An 11,973-nucleotide genomic window follows, 5' to 3' on the forward strand; every position below is an offset into this window, starting at 1 on the left:
AGTAGCAAGAAAAAGGTAAACTAAAACAAAAAAAAAAATTTACACACACACAAAAAAGTTTATTTTCTTACAAAAAGTCCACCTTTCTGACATAAGAGACATGACCACCAGCTACTACAGCTTTTAACTCTAATCAAAAAACCATTAAAAACAATTCTATTAACCCTCATAGGGGAAAAAATTGAATACATTTATTTTCCCCGACCGTCGTTTTCTTGGTGCTATGTTCTGTCACTCTCGAGCCTCGAATATTGAAAATCAAATGGACTAATCACTAATGTAATGGAAAGCTACTTCAGTAATATTCCTTTCTTAATTATTATTAATGTTACTTCTTTGAAGTTCAAAATACCCTACTTAACCCAAATCGGCTTTGATTCTTGTTAACATATTGAACTGTAAAGTGTACAAGAGTAGTTACCAGTTTGGAAAGACTTAAAAACATTAAAGACCAAATAGTAATTTGGTATAAACATTTATTGTGTGACCTGAGATGACAACTTTATTACACAAAGGACACAATGTAATTAGGTTAAATAGAGACATGTTTAGGCTTACCTAATCTCAAATTTTCATCACTACAAATTGAAAACATGTCATGTGGGATTTGAATTATGAAAAAATGATGGGGGTGAAAAACATAAAGATAACAAAACCAGAGGGTAAAAAAAGTAAAAAGTAAAAACTGAAGAAGAGAGAGAGAGAGAGAGAGAGAGTGATTGCAATTTAACAAAAGAGAGGAGGAGAAAAAAAAACAAGTGTTACTGGATATGCCAGCAACTGGACTGTGACACATGATTTGGCCTTAGAAAAAAGGTAACTGCTTTTTTCATCTCTTAATTATAACTCTTTTTTTTCTTTCTCTTCTCTCTCTTCCATGGTGGTGGTGGTGGGTTCTCTTCTTTAGTAGTATAGTAGATCTCTCTGCACCAAAGCTTTGAACAGAAGATACAGAGTGAGAGAATCAGAGGAGAAACCACAAACTTCAAATAAAAAAAAGAGTCTTTACTTTTCTTTTTGTTTTCTACTTAGTGGTCAAATGTCTTGTTCTTTACTCTTCTTTCCTTTGGTCTAAGGACCTTTAAGATAACAGTAGTAAGAGTCCGTGAAAGAAAGAAACAAAAAAATTTGGAATTTTGAAGAAGATGATGAGGGGAAAAGGAGGAAACTTTATCTCTGTTTGTTTGACTACTTGAGTCTCTTTTCGATCTACATCTGGATTTTGCAGCATTCTTCTTAGAGAGGAGATAAAAAAAAATATGAGGAAACATGGATGGCAACTTCCTTACCATCCTCTTCAGGTTCGTTTCTTTTTGTTCCTTACTGACTTGAGATTGATCTCATTTGGAGGGTTTTGGTTTTTGGAAGGTTAAAGTTTTGATTTTTTTTGTTTCTTGTTCTGGGTTGGTTAGGTGGTGGCTGTTGCTGTGTTCTTGGCTTTAGGGTTTGCTTTCTATGTCTTCTTTGCTCCCTTTGTTGGGAAGAAGATGCATCAGTACATTGCGATGGGCATTTACACTCCCCTGGTAAGCTGAATTTGTCTGATTTCAATTTGTCTGAGTTGTGTACTTGTGTTGGCTGTCTATGTGTTGTCTTCACTCTGTTGTCTTTCTCTTTTTGGCGAATGTTCATCTTTTCTGAGTCTTGTGCAATTTGTTACTTATAGCTAAATTAGGGAAATTGGATTTACTTGGTGTTTTTAGTTGGATCTTGATCTGGTCCCTATCAAGAGACTAGAAGCTTCATTGATTCATGAAAATGGGCATGTTTAGCTATAGATACTTCTTGATTCCAAGCCAATTTTAGGGGATACGGTTGAAAATTTGATCTCACAATGGTGGTTTTGCCATTTTCTTATTTTATTTTGATCCATTTTGCTTTCACTTGAAGCTGCTATTGAGACCTCACTTTTAGGGATTGTGTAAACCTTAAGTCTTTGAACATTGTGATTTACTTTTTCCTTTTTGAATGGTTTAGTATTGTTTTATAGACTGTGACATCTTCTTTTTCAGATTACATGTGTGGTTGGACTGTATATATGGTGTGCGGCTTCAGATCCTGCAGACCGTGGAGTTTTCCGGTCAAAGAAGTACCTTAAAATTCCTGAAAATGGGAAATTTCCTCTATCAAAGGATGCAAAAGATGGATGTGGATCAGCTACAGGTGGTGCTAAAACTCGTGATGGCACTTGTTTACAGGATCCAGAAAATGAGACTAACAAGAAATTGGAGTCATCCAAAAAATCTTCTGTCCTCCGTTTGCTTTGCTCTCCTTGCGCATTGCTCTGTAATTGTTGCAGTGGAGGAGATGAATCTTCTGAGCAGATGAGCGAGGATGGGATGTTTTACTGCAGTCTGTGTGAAGTTGAGGTGCGGGGAATACATATAGACACAGGCTTGTCTTATTTTATCTTGTGATTAGCTTCACGATTCAATATCAAGATACCTTCACATGTTTCTCAGGACTAATTATTGTATTCCTTTTGTAGGTCTTCAAATACAGCAAGCATTGCAGGGTTTGTGACAAATGTGTGGACCGTTTTGATCATCACTGCAGGGTACTATAAGGACTTGCCTGAAAAATCTCATGTTTATTCAAAGCCCTTCAGTCTGCGTTTAAAATCTTTATCTTCGTTTGCTTATGGACTTTTGTAGTGGCTAAACAATTGCATTGGGAAGCGGAATTACCGAAAATTCTTTAGCCTTATGGTATCAGCTATTTTTTTGGTAAGATTGCGTTGATCCCTGTGAATAATTCTTCCTTTTGGTGTGTTTATTAACTGGTAGAAACTTCCCCTTTTCTCCCTGTAAATTGCAGCTCATTATGCAATGGTCAACTGGGATTTTTGTGCTGGTATTATGTGTACTCCGAAGAAAACAGTTTAATGCAGACATTGCCTTGAAGTTGGGAAGTAGCTTCTCGCTAATTCCGTTTGTAATAGTCGTTGTAAGTTATCTTCTCATACATTTGGCATTCCCCTATTTACTTCTGATATGAAGGTAAGGTTTCTTTTCTCTTGCAGGCAGTTTGCACTCTATTAGCAATGTTGGCAACGTTACCACTTGCTCAGCTTTTCTTCTTCCACATTCTTCTCATTAAGAAGGTTTGTTTTCAATGCTCAATGCCAAAACTTGCTCCCTTAATTATGCGATTTACGGTAAATCTTTTCATTAAACGAATTTTCTCTAACAGGGAATCAGTACATATGACTACATAGTTGCACTTAGAGAGCAAGAGCAAGAACTAGAAGCTGGAGGAGGTCAACAGAGTCCTCAAATGTCAATGATCAGCTCATTTACTGGACTAAGCAGTGCAAGCTCCTTCAATACATTTCATCGTGGGGCATGGTGCACACCACCGCGGTTGTTTCTTGAGGATCAGGTACCATTATCCACCAGTTTCGTTCTACCTTGTTGACTATGGGTTTCTCTAATGTTTGTGTGTGTGTTTCTGTGAGCAGTTTGATGTAGTCCCTCCAGAAAATGCATCTGTGAGTTCATATGGGAAGAAGTCAGTGGTTGAGGAACGTGTCAAGAAGAAGACCCAACCTGTGAAGATCAGTCCATGGACTCTAGCTCGTCTCAATGCAGAAGAAGTTTCAAAAGCAGCAGCTGAAGCAAGAAAGAAATCCAAAATAATTCAGCCTGTGGCTAGACGGGAGAATCCATTTGTTGGCTTAGAAGCAAGCAGCAGCTTTGGAAGCAGCGGCCGTAGAATGTTCCCAGCAAAATTTGAAGCTGTTAATAGTAACGGGAAGCAGCGAAGGCAATCAAAGCGCATACGGTTACCAGCAGAACTACCTCTAGAACCGCTGATGAATGTTCAGACTAAAGCAGCTATGATGGAGACATCAACAAGTTCAGGGCTAGCTCCTCTTCAGCTAGAAGCAAGAAGCGCGTTTCAGACAAGCCGAGCAATGTCAGGGTCTGGTAATGTTATGGTGACATCTTCACCAGAAAGCAGCTTAGACTCTCACGACATTCACCCGTTTAGAGTTTCATCTGAAGCAGAGGATGCAGCGCAGCTCAATGGATTCTCTTCAGCTATTGGTCTGATGGGTCAACATAGAGGGCAAGAACAAGAACAAGCCATGATGATGATGCCATTGTCAAGGTCTACAAGTGATGGCTACGATGCATCAGGTGGAGAAGACAGTGATCAGGTCCCTTCTAGAAACATCCACAAATCAAGATGAGAAAGCCCATATGATATAATCACTCTAGTTTTGGAAGGGTTGAGAGAATCCTTGGGGGCATTCAATGATTAAAGGCTGCTGCATTCGATCAAGAAGGAGTCAAGATTCTCAGATAAACGATTTGTGAGGATCTTAAAAGAGATATTACAGTGCCTGCTAAAGAGCTCTAAGGAGAAGGCACCAGAGACTTTTGTGAATTCTTAAGATTTTATTTTAAGGTACTGAGCAAATATTTGAAACATGATCTTCTAGGGATTTTACTAAAACTTATTTTGTTAGGAAAAAAAAAACTGTTTCTTCTGATAAAAAAAAATGTCAATTTGTGATTTAAAGAAAAAGCTGGTTTTTTTTTTATTTGCATACTATACAAGATTCAAGAATACAATTTGGTTGAGAGCATCATTATAAAATTCTAGTTGCATGATGAGCCTAGGAGAAAGAGAACGTTGTTACTCCATTTGTAATTGTTAATATGGGAATTTGGGATTTGTTTAGTCAATGCAGCCACCGACTTTAATCTTCTTTTCCAAATTTTGTGATTGCGTCACTTGAAAGGAAACTCAAAAAAAAAAGAGAAAAAAATCACCGAAAGAGAGATTATAAATTTCCAATTTCTCAACTTCTTTATTGGAAAATAAAATCTTAGGATATTGGCATAACAAAAAAAATAAAAATAAAGGACACTTTACAAAAGATAAAATCTTTAGAAATTTTTCTCAAAAGCCAAAAAAAAAATTGATTAAAAAAAAATATATATCTATCAGTTTACTATTATTAGCTTTAGCAAATTAGGGAAAACAATATTTGGTAATCTGTAGAGATTCTTCAAATTTTAAATAAAAAAAAGAGAGATTATCATTTGTATTAATTACTTATTTAGCGAGATACTATTAGATTTTCCTCTTTGTCCAATAGGTGCCAAATGGCAAAATCACTCATCTCATCCACGCGTCTTGTTATTTCTGTTAAGATCCGGTACTCAAACCCAAACCCGGAATCCCGGATCCGGACCCAGATACTAAACCCCGAATCTCACGCTTTTGTGAGTGTGTACTCTTTCCCCAGTCGACCCGGTTGGGTTCATTCATCTCTCTCTCTTCCCCAAGAGCGCCCCTTCTGCGTGATTTCTGTTTCTCTTCTTCACGCTCTCTCTCTAAAATTCCCCAATTGCTTTCGGTGACGCTCTCATGCTTTAAACGCTGCGTTAAACGAAACAAAATACACCAAAAAAAGGTAATCCCATGATTTGGGTTTGGCTCATAACAAAACAAAAATCCAAACTTTAAGAAAAAAATCTCACCTTTGCAACGATTTTGATGGTGGTATGTAGCTGAAGCTGAACCCTTTTCGTTTTGAAAACAGAACGATTAATGGAAATGGGTTTATCTGGGACGATGACGAATCAAGGATCAAACTTTCGGAAATTTGAGATTGATTCATCACCACCCTCATCATCATCATCCTCTGATCATCAGTTTCACTCAATGAATGCGCTTGAGATCTTGAGAGAAACCGTACGAATCCTCCGGTATAATCTCGGTGCTTTCATGTTAATCGCACTTCTTTTAATCTGCCCTGTTTCAGCTATTCTGTTACCTAACCTTTTAGTTGATCAATCCGTTGTGAATTCACTCACTGTGAGGCTTCTCTTAGTTTCGAAATCGAGTGGTCTTCCTTTGTTGCCTTTTGTGAGAAACTCTTGTCAGAAATTCTCTGAGACTGCTGTTTCATCTGCCATGTGTTTCCCATTGTTCATCACTCTCTCGTTATTGTCTAGAGCTGCTGTGGTTTACTCTGTGGATTGCACTTACTCTAGGAAAAAAGTTGTCATGTCCAAGTTTGTGGTGATAATGCAGAGACTATGGAAACGTCTTGTGATCACTTACTTGTGGATTTGTACTGTGATTGTTGTTTGTCTCACTTCCTTCTGTGTGTTTCTTGTCGCTGTGTGTAGCTCGTTTTATGTTCTTGGATTCTCTCCTGATTTTAATGCTTACGGAGCTATCTTAGTTGGTTTGGTGTTCTCAGTAGTGTTTGCTAATGTTATCATTATCTGCAACACCACGATTGTGATTTCGATTCTTGAAGATGTTTCCGGGCCAGAAGCGTTGTTGAGAGCGAGTGATTTGATTAAAGGGCAGACTCAGGTTGGTTTGTTGATATTTCTAGGATCGACAATAGGATTGACGTTTGTGGAAGGGTTGTTTGAGCATAGAGTGAAGAGTTTGAGTTATGGAGATGGGTCTTCGAGGTTATGGGAAGGTCCACTTCTTGTGGTGATGTATTCGTTTGTGGTGCTTATTGATACAATGATGAGTGCTGTGTTCTATTTTAGTTGTCGGTCTTATAGTATGGAAGCTGTTGAAGCTTTGGAAGCTTCTGGAGAAATCGTGTCCCAAGATTTATCTCTTCTTTAAGATTTTTTGTTTTCAAGTTTCAGAACATTGAGAATCTAAAGACAATGCAAAGGAAGGGTTTCAAAAGAGTTAGTTGAATTGGATCACAAGTAAATTTGAGAGGCCATGTATATGAAAGGAGTTTTTTAGTTGAGCATTCTTTATTTATTCTGGGCTTTCTTTAGTTTAGGTTGCTCTTTACATTTTGAGATTGTCACATTATGGGACTCACATATCGTAGACGGCGGCACATGTCATTCGTATTTGGTCTTATTTTGTTAATAATCAATATAAAATGTTCATCTCTCTCTATCTTTGTGCAAGTTGAACAATCTTTATTCTTTGGAAATGAGAGTTATGGTTAATCACTGTTAAGTGGACTTAGTTTATGGAATAGTTCTCATGTATTTGGCTTTTAATCAATGTTAAGGATTGTGATTTCATCTACTTCTTGTTTATTTTCAGTGTTACGCGTGTTTACATGACTTCTTACCATTTTGAAAATCATATATAATGAAAGATTATATATTTCCTCCCTCATTTACAATGGAGATTACAATATATTTAAAAACAAATCAGTTATCAACAAGATTGTGCTTAAGATAGTGAAGAATAGATCTGAACGGTTATTTGACTAAGTCCAAATATTCCATATTCATTCACTCTCCCGCAGTTGAACCGTCTGAGCCTCGGACGGTTAGACTGATTCTAAATTCTTTGAACACGTAGGAAGGTCAACCTTTGGTGAATGTCTGCAAACTGGAGAGAAAAGGGTACAAGAATGACTTTTACTTGGGCAATGCATTTCCAGAAAGAGATTTTGTATCCAGCACGTTTCAGCGACGACATTTGCAACTCCCTTATACTCTGCCTTAGCAATTGAACGGGACACTGTCTGTTGGTGTTTCGAAGACCATGAAATCAAGTTCTCTCCCAGATACACACAATACCCTAACGTTGAACGACGTGTATCTGAGCAACCTGCCCAATCCGAGTCAGTGTAGGCTGTTAATGCACTAAGCTTCCCACGAAATTTTTGCAGACCATGATGTTGTGTGCCCTGTATATAACGAATGATCTTCTTTAAAGCTTGCATATGTTTAACCCTCAGATCATGCATAAACAAACAAACTTGTTGGACGGCATAAGCAATATTTGGTCTTGTAAACATAAGATACTGTAAAGCGCCAGCCAAGCTTATATACTCCTTTGAATTTAAATTTTTGTCTCCTGATTCACTTGTCAGCTTGGATTCAACATCCACTGGTGTACCAACTGGCTTACAGTCCATCATGCCAGCTCTAAAAATTATCTCCTTCGCATACTGTAATTGAGATAGTAGTATACCAGCTTGGTTATAATCAACTTTCACACCAAGAAAGTAGCTTAATCTGCCTCCATATATCATCGGAAATTCACTTTTGAGAGACGAAGTGATATTATCAATCAACGATTGGCTTGATCCTGTGAGGATTATGTCATCAACATACAACAAGAGATAAGAAATCGCATTACCATGCTTGTAGACAAACAGAGAATTGTCACTCTTGGACATCTTAAATCCAATTTGAGACACAAATCTTGAGAAACGAGCATTTCAGGCCCTTGGAGCTTGTTTTAAGGCATAATTTGCTTTGTTTAACTTGCAGACATATGTTGGATTGGATTTGTCCACGAAACCAGTGGTTGATGCATGCATATTATCTCTATGAAATCACCATGGAGGAAAGCATTTTTAACATTTAACTGCTTTGTATTCCATCCTTTTGAAACCGCGACATGTAGAACTGCTCTAATGGTTGCAGGCTTGACCACCAGTGCAAAAGTCTCAAAATAGTCGATGCCTTCCTCTTTTGTTTTCCTATTCGCAACTAACTGAGCATTGTAGCGTGTCAAGTTCCCATATGCATCATGTTTATGCTTAAACAACCACATAGAATTCACAATGTTAGCATCCTTAGGACAAGGTACTAAACCCCATGTTTGAGCATTAATTTGAGCATCATACTCATCAGTCATCGCTGGATTCCAGTTTGGGTCGGTTAAGGCTTTTTGATGAGTTTTGGGAAGTTGAGAGACAAAGGAAATGATGAGTGAAACATGTTGTTTTGCTTTTCTGTGCTTGTTTTGCTTCTTGTGGTCATGGGATGTCGAATAGGCTGAGGGACCAGAGCCACCACCGTAGGTATGTGAGGTGGCGGAGATGGATGTATATGCGGAAGAGAGGGTGGTTCGTTTTGAGATTGAAGAATGGTCTTAAACATAGCTGAAGGTTCGTCGACTTGATTTAGAAAATCATAAGAGATCGATGTTTGAGTTTTGTTTGCAACTGCTGGAAATGTAGTTTCATAAAACACCACATGTCTGGATATTATGATCTTTTTTGTTTTAAGATCTAGACAACGGTAACCATGATGTTAGAGAGGATAGCCAAGGAAAAGGCAAGGTGAGAAATGAGGGGAAAGTTTGCGAGTAGTGGAATTGTTCAAATTGGGATAACAAAGGCAATTAAACACTCTTGAGTGGTCGTATGTTGGAGTTTTATTAAACAAGACAGCGTAAGAACTCTTGTAATCGATGGAGGAAGATGGAAGTAAGTTTATAAGGTGTGTGGAGGTGTGAAGTGCTTCAGTCCAGTAAGTGGGTGGGAGCTGAGCTTGAAACAAGAGAGTTATACTGTTATTATTGATTGTTCGTTTCATACTTTCGGACTTGCCGTTTTGTTGCGATGTATATGGGCAAGAAAATCAAACTGTGACACATTAGCATCAAAATGACGAGCAAACTTGTCACTTGAATATTCACCTCAATTGTCACATTGAAAAGATTTGATGATAGCATTAAATTGGGTTTTGACATACACAGAAAAGTGTAGAATTTTTGTGATAACTTCACTTTTTCTACGAAGGGGATAAACCCAAAGGAATTGAGAATAATCATTGTAACAACCCGTCCCGTGGACCCCACTAGCCCACCGCTAGCTTGCCCCTAAGTTGGCCCTGCAGGGCATCGATCCTAACGCCTTACCGTGGAAAGGAATTGGTGACAGCTTGTCCTGTGGAAATGTTGTTAAAGGGTGGGGACCAGGGTTCGAGGAACGCCTGGCGCACCAATAACCTACTGGTGGATATGGATTTCCACGCTAGCTTGCCCCCATAGGCCCTAAGCTGGCTCTGCAGGGCATCGATCCTAACCCCTCATGTGGACATCCAAATCCACCAGTAGGTTATTGGTGCGCCAGACGTTCCTCGTACACTGGTCTCCACCCTTTAACAACCTTCCCACATGACAAGCTGTCACCAATTGATCTGGGTGTTCCTCGTACCCTGGTCCCCACCCTTTAACAACCTTTCCACATGACAAGCTGTCACCAATTGATCTGGCGCACCAATAACCTACTGGTGGATTTGGATGTCCACATGAGGGGTTAGGATCGATGCCCTGCAGGGCCAGCTTAGGGCCTATGGGGGTAGGCTAGCGGGGGAGTTAGTGGAGTCCATGGGACGGGTTGTTACAATCAACAAGAAAGATGACATCATACTTGTCACCGGAGAAGTCCAAACATCAGAGTGAATAAGCTCAAAAGGTTTAGATGAAATAGTGTTTGATTTATGAAAAGGAAGTTTCACTTGTTTTTCCAACCGACAAGCATTACAAGAAGAAGGTAAGCTAGTTTTAGTACAACGAAACATGTTTGAGGAGAGCAGAGATTTGAAAGTCTGGTTGTTGGTGTGCCAAGCCTCATATGCCAACATGAAGGTGAGACAGCCAAACATGAAGAGTGTGTGGTGTCTTTGTTATTAAAAGAGGGAAAGGGATAAAGATCACCATCGCTATCACTGCGGAGAAGAATCATTCGTGTGAGTAGATCCTCCACAAAAAAGTCAAAAGGGTCAAACTCCAAGGTACAAGCATTATTTTTGTAAATTGACGAACACAGAGTAAAATTTTTATGATTTTTGGGGTGACAAGAACATTGTGAAGGTTAAGAGTACAAGAATTGGAAGGAAGAAAGGTAGAACCGAAAATAAGTACCAGAATAGAAAAACCGTTTCCGACAATGAATGAATTGATGGTGTTCGAATTAATAACAGAGTGGAGCATACCTGCCGACGATGCTAAATGGGCGGTGGCTGCAGAGTCCATGTACCAGCTGTCGGACGAGGGATCAGTAAGCGTCATGGTATTGAACGCTTCAGCATATTCTCTTGTCGGTTGAAGAGTCGTGACATTTGCTTCAACTTGTGGTGAATTGTACGGTTTGCGACTCGGTCCAAGTAAGCCACGATTCTAGAACCCTAGTGGATAAGGACTCAGTAGACCAAAAGGTGGATGAGGCCAGGTTTTGAATGGAGCAGGCCAAATAAGGCTGTTGTCCCCAGGTGGGGAAAGGTTGACGTTGTTGATTCTGAACATTTTGCTGAAATTTGTTATTGCGGCTCTTATCATTGTTGCGACGGTAAGTACAAATGTTTTTGTTAGGAGAAAGTTGGTTTTGTTGCATCTAGTTTGATGGATTTGTGGTGACAAGCACTGTTGAGGATGAGGAATGAGCAGAATGTGAAGCAACAGTTTTATTTGCCTTCTTCAGACAAGATTCTTCTTCTTGCAGTATGGATTTTGCATCATCAAAGGAAGGAAATAGCTTTTGATGCTTGATGACATTTATGATGTTGTCAAATTTCTCGTGAGTCCCTTCAACATGTACATCACAAGGTTGCGATTATTAACCGGAGAATCCAGATTGGAGAGCAGATCGACAAGTGACTTAAGAGCTTGACAGCACTCTTGAATCGATTGATCCCCAATTTCCATTGTATGCAGTTCGTTGTCAATCTGCATTACTCTAGCATCTTTGTTGTTGCGGAATTGGTTTTCAATGCGGAGCCAAATGTCATGAGCAGTTCCACCGGTCTTGAATGTTGATTTGAATAGTGGCGGAGCTAGAGTGTCATAAATCCAAAGCTTAACGAGACCATCACGTTTCAGCCATGGTTGATCGTTGTCATTAGTTGGAGTGAAAGAGCCATCAATGTGGCCTAAGACGTCGAACGTGAGACAATGAGTAAGAAAGAGTTCTCTCCAGGCATCATAATTATGATCATCCATGTCGAGAATCAAAGGAATGTGAGATTTGATGTTGGTGATACCAAAGGCTCTTTCTGTAGTGGCCGCCATTGAAACAGAGAAAAGAAGAAGAGATGAAGGAAAGAAATAGAAGAGATGAGAAGATTAGAAAAGAAAAAAAAAAGAAAGAGATTAAGGCTCCGATTAGTAACGGCTGTTACTTGTGACTGTAAATGTTTTGACTGTAAAACTTTGACTACAGAGACTTTTGCTGTAGAAACTTTAACATGACTGTTATTTTTATTGTATGTTTTT

General features: G+C 38.9%; 3 protein-coding genes across 4 annotated transcripts; 2 read left to right on the plus strand and 1 right to left on the minus strand.

Moving 5' to 3' along the window:
* On the plus strand, positions 838-4,557 carry LOC104788002 (probable protein S-acyltransferase 22). Its single transcript, XM_010513667.2, has 9 exons — positions 838-1,301; positions 1,413-1,526; positions 2,013-2,369; positions 2,489-2,557; positions 2,655-2,726; positions 2,818-2,946; positions 3,023-3,103; positions 3,193-3,381; positions 3,461-4,557. The coding sequence occupies exons 1-9, from the start codon at positions 1,260-1,262 to the stop codon at positions 4,193-4,195; spliced, it is 1,788 nt and encodes a 595-aa protein (XP_010511969.1). The 5' UTR covers positions 838-1,259; the 3' UTR covers positions 4,196-4,557.
* Positions 5,242-6,998, plus strand: LOC104788003. Of its 2 annotated transcripts, none has more exons than XM_010513668.1 (2): positions 5,242-5,428; positions 5,526-6,998. In XM_010513668.1, the coding sequence occupies exon 2, from the start codon at positions 5,566-5,568 to the stop codon at positions 6,610-6,612; it is 1,047 nt and encodes a 348-aa protein (XP_010511970.1). In that variant the 5' UTR covers positions 5,242-5,428; positions 5,526-5,565; the 3' UTR covers positions 6,613-6,998. The 2 variants fall into 2 exon arrangements, with proteins under 2 accessions (XP_010511970.1, XP_010511971.1); XM_010513669.1 differs by having other exon boundaries at positions 5,558-6,998.
* On the minus strand, positions 11,257-11,769 carry LOC104789728. The gene has a single exon (XM_010515379.1). It carries the CDS (start codon positions 11,767-11,769, stop codon positions 11,257-11,259), a length of 513 nt encoding a protein of 170 aa, XP_010513681.1.

The sequence above is a fragment of the Camelina sativa genome, chromosome 5 (genome assembly GCF_000633955.1).
Source record: "Camelina sativa cultivar DH55 chromosome 5, Cs, whole genome shotgun sequence".
Taxonomy (NCBI): Eukaryota; Viridiplantae; Streptophyta; class Magnoliopsida; order Brassicales; family Brassicaceae; genus Camelina; species Camelina sativa.

What these genes read in the sequence shown, in the direction of transcription:
- LOC104788002 (XM_010513667.2), top strand. Translation starts at nt 1,260, where the DNA reads ATGAGGAAACATGGATGGCAACTTCCTTACCATCCTCTTCAG. An exon ending in TTCCGTTTGTAATAGTCGTT is followed by an intron (nt 2,947 to 3,022) that starts GTAAGTTATCTT and finishes TTTCTCTTGCAG; the next exon opens with GCAGTTTGCACTCTATTAGC. An exon ending in GGTTGTTTCTTGAGGATCAG is followed by an intron (nt 3,382 to 3,460) that starts GTACCATTATCC and finishes TTCTGTGAGCAG; the next exon opens with TTTGATGTAGTCCCTCCAGA.
- LOC104788003 (XM_010513668.1), top strand. Translation starts at nt 5,566, where the DNA reads ATGGAAATGGGTTTATCTGGGACGATGACGAATCAAGGATCAAACTTT.
- LOC104789728 (XM_010515379.1), bottom strand. Translation starts at nt 11,769, where the DNA reads ATGGCGGCCACTACAGAAAGAGCCTTTGGTATCACCAACATCAAATCT.